At 36.0% G+C, this 13,861-nt stretch overlaps 2 protein-coding genes across 4 annotated transcripts in view; one reads left to right on the top strand and one right to left on the bottom strand.

Moving 5' to 3' along the window:
- Positions 1–7,713, top strand: NSA2 (NSA2 ribosome biogenesis factor). Its single transcript, XM_082836383.1, has 6 exons — positions 1–112; positions 1,899–2,086; positions 2,177–2,327; positions 4,099–4,278; positions 6,088–6,280; positions 7,485–7,713. Exons 1-6 carry the CDS (start codon positions 110–112, stop codon positions 7,550–7,552), a joined length of 783 nt encoding a protein of 260 aa, XP_082692509.1. The 5' UTR covers positions 1–109; the 3' UTR covers positions 7,553–7,713.
- Positions 7,714–12,178: 4,465 nt separating this feature from the next.
- Positions 12,179–13,861, bottom strand: part of FAM169A (family with sequence similarity 169 member A) — a gene marked incomplete at both ends in the record, with an annotated part of 42,790 nt that continues 41,107 nt past the window's right edge. For all 3 annotated transcript variants that reach the window (XM_082834882.1, XM_082834883.1, XM_082834884.1), the window contains one exon: positions 12,179–12,727. In XM_082834882.1, coding sequence (XP_082691008.1) covers positions 12,179–12,727 — 549 coding nt within the window. The remainder of the gene's footprint in view (positions 12,728–13,861) is intronic.

The following is a 13,861-nucleotide window of genomic DNA, read 5'->3' as shown; positions in this document are numbered from 1 at the left end:
CTTTCCTGCCGCGGGAGGCTTGGAGTCGGCTCGTGGGTCTCTAAGACCAAAAAATTGAGAGCTTCTTCGCGCCCCGGCGGCTGCACCCGGTGGCTCGGCGGCCGTCACCATGGTGAGAAGGTCGCCTCAGGAGCTCGCCACTTAGGGCGTCAGAGGTGGCGGGGCCTGGGGGCCCAGGGGCGCTGGGGTTAGCGGTGAGGGGTGGTAGGCGGAAGTGAAGTGCAGTTGAGGGAATGAGAGTGGGGTGCGCTCCGAGGAGTGAAAACAACTTCAGTCTCGGGCCATAGAGTGGGGTATTTGCCCGAGCACAGGCTTTTAGAGCCAGACAGGTTTCACTCTGTTAAATTCCTGGCTTCGCCCAAAGTTGTGTAACCATCAGTGTCAGAGCCTAGTGATAACTCTATACCGTAGAGTATAGAGGAAACCGAAGGTATGCCCTGCCACCGGCCAAGCACCTAATGAATTGCAGAGACGGCCTTATAGCCCAGACCTGACTGCCAGACCCTTTGTCTTTCTACTACATGTCTAATCTCTGTTTCTCTGCAAAGTGGCATTCCACATACCTTTTTCATGGTTGCTGCCAGGTGTATGTGATAGCAGTTGAAAACACCACACAAGATACCTAGTACCTTGTTGATTGTTACATAGCATTATTCTCCGTGCTGGAGTTGGCTTTACACCGTTGTTTTATTTTTGTAGTCTTAAAGTACAAATAGACTGGGGCCGCGTGTTGAAATAAAACAATATTGGTGTATAAGATAAAACAGGCACTTAAAAAGCAAAAGGGGATCCCATACATTGCTCATGAAACGCAAAATAGTACAGCCACCTTGAAAACAGTTGGGCATATGTCCACACAAAGACTTATATGCAAATGTTTATTCACTAAGAACTGGAAACAACCCAAATATCCATCAACTGGTAAACAAATAAACAAATGGTGGTATATCCATAAAATGACTACTTGTCAAAAGAAATGAAGTATGGATACGTGCAACAACATAGGAGAATCTCAAAAGCCTTATGCTAAGTGAAAGAAGCTAAATGCAAAAGGCTACATACTGTAGATTCCATTTACATTTCATTCTGGGAAAGGCAAAACTAGGACAATAGATATAAGATTGGAGATGGAAAAAGAGGATTGACTTCAAAGGGGAACTTTCTGGGGTGTTGGAAATATTCTCAATTTTGATTGTGGTGGTTACAGAGCTGTGTAGCTTGTCAAAACTTAAAACTCTATATCTATACCTAAGAAGGGCACACTTCATTGTATGTATGTAAATTATACTTCAATAAAACTGAGTAAAATGTTATTAAATTTTTAAAAAGTATGATGATGATATTGAAAGACCAGATTATCAATGTTCAGAAGAGAGAGATCCTAGAATCAGATCATCCCTTTTGTGGTCCAGTGGATTTTGGACAGTTCTCTTCAATGAACAGTAATTTTCACTGAGTTTATTACAGATGTAAATACTGATGCCTCATATCATTTAGGATCAAAATTTATTTAACTTACATCATGTGATTAGGCTTAACAGTGCAAGAGTTATTTAATCAAGTGATCAGTGGATGACCTAGGACCTTCTATACTTTGTATGCTACTCAAAAGAAAGTATTTTAGGGCTTCCTGGTGGCGCAGTGGTTGAGAGTCCGCCTGCCGATGCAGGGGACACGGGTTCGTGCCCCGGTCTGGGAAGATCCCATGTGCCACCGAGCGGCTGGGCCGGTGAGCCATGGCCGTTGGGCCTGCGCATCTGGAGCCTGTGCTCCGCAACAGGAGAGGCCACAGTAGTGAGAGGCCCGCGTACCGCAAAAAAAAAAAAAAAAAAGTATTTTAGAATAATTCTGTCAGTGATTTTTTTAAAATTAAAGTAACACTTCTTGCATCGTTATAGCCACAAAATGAATATATTGAGTTACACCGTAAGCGCTATGGATATCGTTTGGATTACCATGAGAAAAAGAGAAAGAAGGAAGGTCGAGAGGCTCATGAACGTTCAAAGAAGGCAAAAAAAATGATTGGTCTGAAAGCTAAGCTCTACCATAAACAGCGCCATGCTGAGAAAATACAAATGAAAAAGACGTAAGTGATCATTTATTTGTTGTACCAAGTTAGTTTTTTGAGTAATAATTATTAAAACCAATAATCCTGAATCTTTTTCATTCTTGGTAGTATTAAGATGCATGAAAAAAGAAACACCAAACAGAAGAATGATGAAAAGACTCCACAAGGAGCAGTACCTGCATATCTACTGGACAGAGAGGGACAGTCTCGAGCTAAAGTACTTTCCAATATGATCAAACAAAAACGAAAAGAGAAAGCGGTAAGCAATAAAAATTGAAGTCTTTATTTTTGTTGCCATTGTTCATGAGAATTATTTAAATACATATTTGAGGTTCTTAGTTGTTTCTTCAGTTAAATGGAAAAATGAAGTCCAACTATTCCCATTATTTAGATGTTGAAGTCTTTGTAAGTTTCATTTTATATAAAATGTTTAAGTAATAAAAAAATGTGCTTTCTCACCATGAGAACATTCAACAGGATTTAAAATTTTTTTTAGAATGCCATGCGTCTTTAGTTTTAAAAAATTATTTAAAACAGGTTCTTATACTTGACAACTCCTAATGTTGTGCTGTTGTGGAGAAGGATACAACTGCTTCTTGTTTTTGCTGCCCTGCAGTGCCAAAACTGGTTAAAAAGTAGAACAGTGGAAAGCATCCTAAGTGATTTGACTTAGATAAAAATAGAGCAATTAAAGAAAATAAATACTTCTGGGTTGCACTTGGTGTCAAATTAAGTTAAATTCTGCTAAAAGCAGAGGAAAAAGACATAGATACTATTTTTAAACACCTGTGGATAGACTGACAGAAATATAGGTATCAGCAGAATATGCAGTATCTGCATTTAAAGAACTTAGTCTCCAGATTGGATTTTTAAAATCTAACTGCTTATTTTTTGATATGTAGGTATCAAAATTAGAATGGTAGAACTTTAGCACCAAAAGAAACTTCAGAGATTATCTACTTAACCCCTCTTCATTTTACAGATGAAGAGACTGGAATCTAGGAGGTTGTAAATCACTCTTCACAGGCGCTTATCTGTGAAATGGTAGAGTTGCTTCTAGAACCTATGCCCTTAGTGATAGGTCCAGAATTCTTTCTGCTGCCTTGCACTGCTTCCATTTTTTCATGAAATCTGCATTCTAGGGAGGTACAAAATATGGGGTGATGATTTCGTCTTACTAGTAAATGTAATCTAAAAATCCATTCAAGGTAGAAATATAAAGATATGTTAAGAGGTGGAGACAGTTTACAATAATCAGGACATGGAAGCAACCTAAGTGTCCATCAACCGATGAATGGATAAAGAAGATGTGGAATACAATGGAATATTACTCAGCCATAAAAAGAAATGAAATTGAGTTATTTGTAGTGAGGTGGATGGGCATAGAGACTGTCATACAGAGTGAAGTAAGTCAGAAAAACAAGTACCGTAATGCTAACACATATATATGCAATCTAAAAAAAAATTGGTTCTGAAGAACCTAGGGGCAGGACAGGAATAAAGATGCAGATGTGGAGAGTGGACTTGAGGACATAGGATGGGGGAGTGGTGGGCTGGGACGAGGTGAGAGAGTGGCATGGACATATATACACTACTAAATGTATAATGGCTGGCTGGTGGGAAGCAGCTACATAGCACAGGGAGATCAGCTCGGTGCTTTGTGACCACCTAGAGGGGTGGGGTAGGGAGGGAGACACAAGAGGGAGGGGATATGTGTATACATATGGCTGATTCACTTTGTTATACAGCAGAAGCTAATGCACCATTGTAGAGCAATTATACTCCAATAAAGATGTTAAAAACAAAAGGTGGAGACAGTCTTCCAGTTTTACCCTATTAACTAATTAGTAGTAAACTTAACTAGTTCCAATTAATTTCAGGAGACAGTGCAGATCTCTAGAAAAAAATTGAGCCAAAATGTTGGTTACACAAAAAAGTGAATCTACTACTTTGTACAACTAAAAAATATTTGACTTTTATTCTCATTGTCTTTTACTAACAATATAAATTTTAACTGTGGCCTGTTTTAGGGAAAATGGGAAGTCCCTCTGCCCAAAGTTCGTGCCCAGGGAGAAACAGAAGTATTAAAAGTTATTCGAACGGGAAAGAGAAAGAAGAAAGCCTGGAAGAGGATGGTTACTAAAGTTTGCTTTGTTGGAGATGGCTTTACTCGAAAACCACCTAAATATGAAAGATTCATTAGGCCAATGGTAAGACCCTGCTAGAGTGCAATGGCTTAAATATCATTTCCTATGTTAAAACTGGATAAAGTACTTGACAGTTTCCTGAAATTCCTAAAACTGATAGAAAAGAACAGGTTGAAAGATGTTTTTAGGCTATTTTTGTTATTTTAAGTTATTGATGGAATTGGTCAGCACTCTTCACTGTCAAGAATCTTGTCTTCAGCTTCATAGGATATTTGAGATGAAAAAGAATTTTCATTACAGAGATTGTCAGTGAATCTTGACTTTTAAATATGACATATTAGAATCTTCATTTTCCACAGTCATTTTACTCATTGAACAAGTGATCTACTATGTGCCTGACACTTGTCTTTGAGAACAGTTAGAGAATGAGTACAATTGTTTTTTTCAAGAGTTAATTCCAGTTTAGTAAGGGAAGTATCTTAATGCTTTTGAAAATACTTAGTATGCAGTCATTGACAAAAGAGAATATTAAAATGGGACTTTAATTTCTGTTGACAGCAGTGATGGTCAAAACCAATCTCCTCTCCACCTCCCCAAATAAAATTGAAGATATATTTCTGCAGAATGTCTTTTTAAACAGAATGAATTAATCTGCCCACTGGATACCAGCCTGCTTACAAAAACAAAGAGGGGAAAGTTGGCAGTGTTACTCTAGCTCTCAACCTGAATAATTTTCAATGAATTAAAATGTTGTCAAACAGCCTGCTTCTATAAAAAAAAAGTTCTATTGGAACACAGCCGTGCCTGTTCATTTACATATTGTCTATGGCTATTTTTTTCTACAGAGTTTGAGCACAGTATTTGTAACAGAGACCATGTGGCCTGCAAAGCCTAAAATAAGAGCTTCACTATATGGTTATTTACAGAAAATGTTCACCCATCCCTGGATTCCATCATGGACTCCCCTTATTTTGATTGTATATTCATAATCTTCTAAATACATTTTGGTAATCTTAACAAGTTCTACAGGGAGAGAATATACCAGTCAAGGTGTTCTAGGCTTTCTGTAGTTTGGCAGATACGTTTCTTATTGTGAATTAATCATATGGCATTCTGAATGTTATGTAAGCTTGACTAATGAGTCTGTTACTAAGAATTTGATTTACTGTCATTTGCCCCCTTCCTCCCATACAGGGAAAAATCAAATTTAAGAGATTGCAAAGTGTTGTGGCTTCTAAAGGGCCTTCACCCCAGAAGACCGTATCTAGGTGACTGGGTGAATCTGGTCTCTGTAACAGAGATCTCTCTGGGCTCTCTCCAGTTTTTGACCAGTATTAACCATCAACGTAAAGAAAGCTGACAATCTTTCATCATGGAAGGTGGCTGAAGTATACAGACTTGGAATCAAGATACTTAAGTTTGATTCCACCCTCACACTATTTACCCTGGGAACAAGTTATTTAACCTGCTGATCCTTGTTTTTATCGTTTAAAAAAATAATAGGGAGAGTTGTAAGGCTATCATGTTTAAATGGTGCTGTTTGTGAGCTCTAGCATAGTGCCTGGCATGTAGCAAGTCCTCAGGAAGTATAGGTAACTGGACAGGAGAAAATCTGAATATGATGCTAGGTAGCTGTTCCATGGTGAAAACTTTTCAGAAGTATGTGTTTGGGTTTTTCCCCCACATACTTTTCCTGTTAACTATGAGGTTTTTAGTCTGTAGAATTAATTCTAAGTATTTTCTTCAATGCCTTAAGATTAGACACTCAATCCTTTTGGGGCAGGGTGGGGAGATGATTGGAAAAGATAAGCAAAAAGGATCAATATTCATCATTAACATTTTCGACTCAAAACATTGTGTTTGACTTACTAGGGATTACGTTTTAAGAAGGCCCACGTAACACATCCTGAACTGAAAGCCACCTTCTGCCTGCCAATACTTGGTGTGAAGAAGAATCCCTCATCCCCACTATATACAGCTTTGGGTGTTATTACCAAAGGTACTGTTATTGAGGTGAACGTGAGCGAGTTGGGCCTAGTGACACAAGGAGGCAAGGTCATTTGGGGTAAGTACAATTTTGAATATGGGGCTGCTAATGTTATAATCCTAAGATAGAAGTTTTTAAGTTGACATAAAGTATAGAGCAAATTTTAATGCAGTTAAACTTGATGTGAATCATATTTAAATCTTCAGGAAGAACACTGTAGAGAGTTATGAATGCAGTTCTTCTTTAGTTTACTGGTTTCAGTTACGTAAGGTTTACTACATTGCTAGATATTTTTTTGATGCTTTTTATTTAAAAAGATACGAGAAAAGCAGATGGGAAATTGTAACTGAAAAATATTGGAAGAAAATAAATTGCCCACAAATGGGGGAAGGGAGGCAGACAGCGAACACTGTAGCCACACTATTTCAGTAATAATTAAAGCCTGAAATATGTCATGCAACAATTTTAAATTTTTTCTTCATTTTCTTAGTTTTCTGCTTTCAGTACCTAGATATTTCTAAACTTTAATGTTCTTTGAAACATTAATGTTCCTTTAAACTGTATAGCTTCTTGATTGAATCTTCAGTATGAGTCATTGGCACATACTTCATGTTAGTTGACCTCGGCTGTTTGTTTTAAATAAATTTATTTTGGGGCTGCATTGGGTCTTTGTTGCTGCGGGCGGGCTTTCTCTAGTTGTGGTTAGCCGGGGCTACTCACTGCGGTGGCTTCTCCTGTTGCGGAGCATGGGCTCCAGGCGCGCGGGCTTCGGTAGTTGGGGCACGTGGGATCAGCAGTTGTGGCGCACAGGCTTAGTTGCTCTGCGGCATGTGGGATCTTCCTGGACCAGGGCTCGAACCCGTGTCCCCTGCATTGGTAGGCAAATCTCAACCACTGCGCCACCAGGTAAGTCCCTTGACCTCGGTTTTAAAATAGGTTAAATTGATTTGAAACTTAGTTAATTAATACTTGATGCTTTTTCCAGCAAGAATCGTGTGGAAAAGGAGCATTGCTCAGGTCAATCCATAAAGGCTTGTTAATATAGTAACAGAATGAAGCTAGCCACCATTTATGAAAACAATATTTATATAAAAATTGTATGGAGAACTCAAGCTTGGTCTTGAGTGATTTCATTTTATAAAATCTCATTTATATACTATGGTCGTCCATTTTTTCTTTCTTAAAAGTGGTAATTGTAAATAATTTGGGCAAAGATTATATGTATTCTTTAAAGGTAATTTTTATTAGCTAACATCCCTCCTTTTTGTTTTGTTTTCCTTAGGAAAATATGCCCAGGTTACCAACAATCCTGAAAATGACGGATGCATAAATGCAGTCTTACTGGTTTGACAGCAGATACATACAAATAATTCCTTATAATTATTGAAGACTACACACCAATCAGGAAACCATTACTCTGATATTTCTGAATACTGCCAATCAGCCTTACATGTCTGCAGTCATCAAGAAAACTATTTATTGTTTAAAAAAAAAAAGATTAAAATGGCCTAGTTTTACAAATTGGTCCTTTGCGTCTGTTTAGCATTTAGATGTTCATCAAATTGCATGATTAAAAAATCAATTATAGAAATATCCTACTTCATCAGTATCTGTATTAATAAGTGGTACTAAGCAGTGTAGATCTGTCATTATTGGAAAAGCCAGTGCAGTCGAAAACACATTTTATCAAAGGTTTGTGCACACTTAACTGTGAGGAATAAGCCAAGAAACTTTTTGTCACATCTAAGACCTTACCTGAGGTCTCCTCCTCCTCACTGTAGATTATTAATCCTAAGAAAGGGAGCATTAACACAGCATTTTAATGAAAATATAAAGTATATGAGAAGGCATACTACACTATAAAGTTCAAAAGAACTTAGATAAAATTTTTTACTTCTAATTATTCCTATAGTAAGTCAGGGAATTAGTATTTTAAACATTTTCCCCCTCTCATTCATCATATATAATGCCATATACTTGGAACTGTATTTTCTACTCAAGATAGATACATGAAAAACATACCAACCAAAATGTTTATACTTTTAGCATTTCCTGTATTCTAAACTTAGGGTAGTGTATTTATATTTTTAAAGTGGTAAAAATTTTAAGTAATTCCAGGTAAAATAGTTTTAAAAAGAAAAAGGCTGCACTGATGTCCTTAAAGAGAAATTTATTTGCAGTTACTTAGATAATATTAAAAAGGTCATGTTTTAGTCAAAAGCATATTTGTGATTTGAGTTATGTTTGTGACTGAGCTTTAGGGTGTCTATATATTATATTAATTTATAATCACATTAATTGTTTTCAATTGTTTATTTTTTTTTTTAAGTCTGTCTTGAAAGTACAACCAATGTGATTGTGCCTTAAACGAAATCAGTGTCTAAACAAATTCAATATCTAAACACATCGTCACCAATGAACTTAGGGGAAAGGGAAGGAATTTCAAAACACAGACCAGGAAACAATCACAAAATATAGGTTTAATTACTACTGTTAAAAATAAAAAAAAAAAAATTAGAAAAAAAGAAACTACCAAGAAAACAAACGTAAGTACTTGAGTAAGTCTTGCTATTCTGAATAATGTAACATCTTTTCTAAATTGTATAAACACAGTAGAAGTTTTAGAACACACGGACACTAAGGAAAAGAAAGGCTAGTTCCTTGGGAATTACTATCCAGTATGATACAATTACTTCAGGATAACAGAAGCAGAACCTTCCTTACAATTAGATTTTAACAAATGATTTTGCCGCTAATAGAAATGGGGAATGTGTGAATGACAAATTTTGGAGGGTGAAAGAAAAAAAATCTACTGAAGGTAAGCACTGAATACAGAACTGAGGTTTGCTTATTTTTCACAACCAAAAATAAGCAAGTTAAACTATCTGTACAAATAAAGCTTGATACTAAGTATGCAAACAGAAGCATAAACATTTGTAACTAATCACACCCATGAAAGACTGGGTTAACACTTCAAACACGGTATTGCAACTAGTGGACATACAAGGCAGAAATTTCTAAAATACTGTTACACAGATGAGTAATGTTAGTATAAATTCTTTATTTACATTAAAATCTGTTTCAGTTTGCTGGTGTGACCAAACCTTAGAAGGTATAATCCCTAAGGGTAAATCAGAATGTAAAAGCAGATATTTAGATACCAGGTAAAGGCTCAATTCGAGGCAATCATAAACCTTCAAGATATTTTTCTAAAGTCACTGAAACCATTTTAGGTGGTGTTCTGGTGGTCAGCTAAAAGTGAACCATTAATCACTAGTAGTTTTTATCCTTGCCATGATAATTTTCTGCACTGAATGGAAACACCATGAATAGAGACACATTTTAAGTAGTAGAAGATTGACATTCTGTCATGCTATTTGATTTTATAAAAAATCATAATAGACCCTCTCACTGTTAAAAGTTGTAGAGGAACTTTATAATAAATTCTTAAATATATTTCTGTGATGTCTAGCAATTGAATAAACTTGAAAGTAGAACAAAAATTTTGCTAATAACTGCTTTATATTACACAAGGAAATATATATGTATTTACACAAACTGAACTGAACTCCCTTCTCCACAAATAAGACTTCTAAACAGAAAAAAGTTCACAAAGGACTATAGAATGTGACTGGACACAACAACTAGACTACCTGGTTGAAATCAGATTTCAGTCCTCTGTCATTCTCAGAGTTTTTCTAATGCCTTTTGCAAAAAGTACAAGTAATGTGATTAAGTTTTATTTAGATTCCTTATTGAGGATAAATTGTTATAAATTCTACACTCACTCACTGAGCATAGAACTCATTGTTACTGAACATGAAAGTTAGGTTTTTTTCATGTGACCTAACTTTCCTCTACCAACTATAAACTCCAAAATAACATTTTCTGTCGGAGATAATATGGACAAAAATTGTGTGCTGAACAGAAAGTTTTGAAACTGCTTAAAATGCACCTACTGTTTAAACCAAACAAGTTTAACAAGTTTAAATTTATACTGCGAGTCCTTAGTGGTCATATAAATAAACGTTTCTTTTTTGTAAACCTCAGCAACTATATTCACACATCGAGTTGTCATCGAGTTAAACTACACCTTTTTAAAGAAAGTATTTTAAAGAGAACAATGAAGAATCCAAGTAAAAAAGTAGGTGTTAGGTTTTTAAATCTATTTTAAGAAATTAAAAATGGAAAGGTTAAGAATTTACTAAATCCTTATTTCCCTAATTGTGGTATTAACAAAAATTTCTCACAAAATGTATAAAACAGCATAAACATTCAACAGATAACACTAATATTAGTCATACTTATTCTTTCACTTGATTAGCATTTGTTGGGAAAACAAATGGCCAAAGTGCTTAATTTTCATTTAGAATGGAATAATCTGGCCTAACTGACCAATAATTAAAGAAAATAGTAGAGGATACAAGTATCCAAAGTTTTACACGAATAAGGAGGTTTGCTATTTTGTCTGCTAAAGAGTTTTACCTCAACTTTAAATCTTCCTAAAATGCCAACATCCCAAAATAAAATTTAGTATCATCTGACTGTAGACTGAATAAACCTTCAACATCAATCCTTAGCACCTCAAATAATGACACAAAGTCATAACACATTTTTTTTTCATGTAAGGACCAAGCAGTTTTAAAAACAATCTAAATGGCCTCAAAGCATTCTCAAACTTACATGAAAATTTGAGTACACATAATACTTCCAAAGAGTAGGACTGTTTTAAGATTCTCTTTGGATTCTAAGGATAACCATTTTGTTCATTTTTAAATAAATTATTATACAAAAATAAACAATTGAGGATGTTCTTTGTTTTTAGTTTACCCAGGCAAAGGCAACCACAATGTACACACAGGCTAGACTGTAACCTGTCCGCACAGAACAAATCAAGAGCGAGCAAGCCAAAAGGGACAAACGAAGCCTCCAATCTGATTTAAGCTCTTGTAACTATGGCTCCTAGAGCAGCTTATTCCTGCCATCTAGGTCTAAGATTGTGGGGCGCAGTTCCAAACCTACCAAAAATGGAAGCCAAGGGCATAAGCTGGCAGGCAGGCAAAAAGATCTTTTGACAGGAATCACTCCATGAGTTAGGGAAGTGGATGAAAGTGAGGGGAATATAATGAAGATTCTAGAATAAAGGCAGTGGCGGGATTAAGGAGAAGCCTTAGGAAGGGTTCTCACACTTCTAAAGTATACATGTTAACTGGGTGAGGACAAAAGTACAGTCCCCAGATTCAAATGAAATTTTAAATAATTATACGAGTGCCTACAGGCCAGAGTTAAATCCCTAGCAGTACTGTTAATATCAGATGTTATCAAGAGTGAACTGGAAACAGATTTTGTTTGTGCCTTTCCACAGACATTGAAGTCAAAGGAAGAAACTGCACCTACAACTAAGAACTAAGAGGCCAAAATAACCACCTTCATAAACATTTGACCATAAATTTCCAAATTTGTGCTCTCATTTAGTTGAAGTTGCATTTATCCTAATTTACTGACATTTTTGTTTAAGCATGCCTACATTTTAAAAAATGATTAGTTTTGAAATTTAAATCTTCTAGAACCTTCACCAAGATTACTATTAAAACCCTTAGTATAAAAGATTTCTGTGATCCTTAACAATTGATGGAAGCCCTACTACTTTCACATTTTTTAATTTATGTTTTGTGAAATATTAATGGTCAGATATCCCCAATTGCTAAAGAAAATATAGTATGATCTGGTTTCCCAAAATCGAAACATGGTTAATAAAAATAAAAAAAATTGTATTTACACAAAATAGCCTGAAAAATTAAAAAGTACGGTGAATCCTAGGTCCTACAGGGGAGGGAAAAGCGGCATCATAAATAAGTTCAAATTGAAAATTTGGAGTTTTTATCCTGTGCCCCATGCTATTTATTAACTGCCATATTTTAAAAACAACAATTACGTTACAAAGAAGAGGATTTATCATCCACATTTCTTCCTCATTCAGGTCAGCTTGGCTTTCTTCTTCGCAGGTCCTTTGTGCCCTTTGGCCTTTCTTCTTAAATTCCGCCTGTCGACCACAGGCACTTCCACTTCTATCTCCTCTGAGCTGCTATCCACAGTCTTCTCTGTTGATTGTGTCAACTGATCCAGTTGCTCAGAAGATGCTTCAGACTGCTCCTCTGACTGGTTCTTCTGTCCTGCATTCTGTGAAAATGGCACATCTTCAAGTTCAACCTCTATTAAAGAGCTCTGAGGAAGAGCTGGAGATGTTTCCTGGGGCTCAGCTACCCCCTCCTCACCCTGGTCTTCCAATGAGGCAGTAGTGTTGGGTGATACATTTTCAGGAATCGATTCTTCAGAAAATTCAGTTATCACGGAGTTTGGAAAACCACTGTCGGACCGTTCTTCATTTGGGATAGTAGCTACATTGTCTGAACTCCCAAAATGTGCTTTCTTTCTTGAAACTAGAGGCAGCCTCTCTTCAGTGTGCCCCTTGTCATCAGATGGGCCTTCATCTAGCAACATTTCTGAGTCAGTTACATGTGAAGTCTAAAAACAAAAAACCCGGTGAACAACTTTTGCAATATAGTTCTTACATAAATTATTCTCAGACACTAATATGCAATGACCCTGAACCACATTTTAAAGAATTCAGTACTCACTACTTTTGTTAATCATGTGCACATGTTCTGAATACAGCTCAATTTCTTCGAAACTGTCTTACATGATAATTTGGATTCATTAAGTTCTTGCTTTAAAGATGCAATAAAAGTAATGATTTTACCCCAAAAAGTACTTAGGGCACAAACTTTATGTCAAGATTCTTCAAAACCATGAATCAACTCAGTTTTTAGTTTCCTGGTGTTACTGGAGCCAGAACCGAGACTCCTGGGACTTGACACTGTGCTACCCCACTGAGTTTGACTATTAGGTGAAAGGTGAGGGCAGCGAAAATGTTATTCATGTAATTATGTGAGACACTAATAAAATAATGCGATACAAGAGTTTTTTACCCTTAAATTGGAATATTCAAAAGTAGCAATTAAATTTCCTTTTTGATGTGGCACCTATATATACAATGGAATATTACTCAGCCGTAAAAAAAGAATGAAATCTTGCCACTTGCAACAACATGGATGAACTTAGAGGGGATTATGCTTAGTGAAATAAGTCAGACAGAGAAAGATAAAAACCATATGATCTCATTTGTATGTGGAATCTAAAAAACAAAACAAAATGAAAACAGACTCAGATAAAAAGAACAAATGGGTGGTTGCCAGAACGGAGGGTGTGAGGGGACTGAAAGAGGTAGGGGATTAAGAGGTACGAACTTCCAGTTACAAAATAAACCACGGGGATGTAATATATAGCATAAGGAATATGGTCAACAATATTGTAATAACTTTATATAGGGAACAGATGGTTACTGGACTTACAGTGGTGATCACTTCATAATGTACACAAAAATCAAATCACTATGTACTACACATGAAACTAATATTGTACATCAACTATATTTCAATAAAAATAAATAATTAAATTTCTTTCAAAATATTCCATCAAGTTTTCCCCACTAATCTAATCTGTCTCCCTAATTAAAACAAATTAAAATGACAGTACTGGTCACAGACTATGTAAGTAATAGGTATTCAAATATTTGGTAAATAATGCTTTACCCATTTT

Source organism: Leucopleurus acutus (assembly GCF_964270905.1).
Source record: "Leucopleurus acutus genome assembly, chromosome: 3".
Taxonomy (NCBI): Eukaryota; Metazoa; Chordata; class Mammalia; order Artiodactyla; family Delphinidae; genus Leucopleurus; species Leucopleurus acutus.
This window is presented reverse-complemented; position numbering and strand designations above follow the sequence as displayed.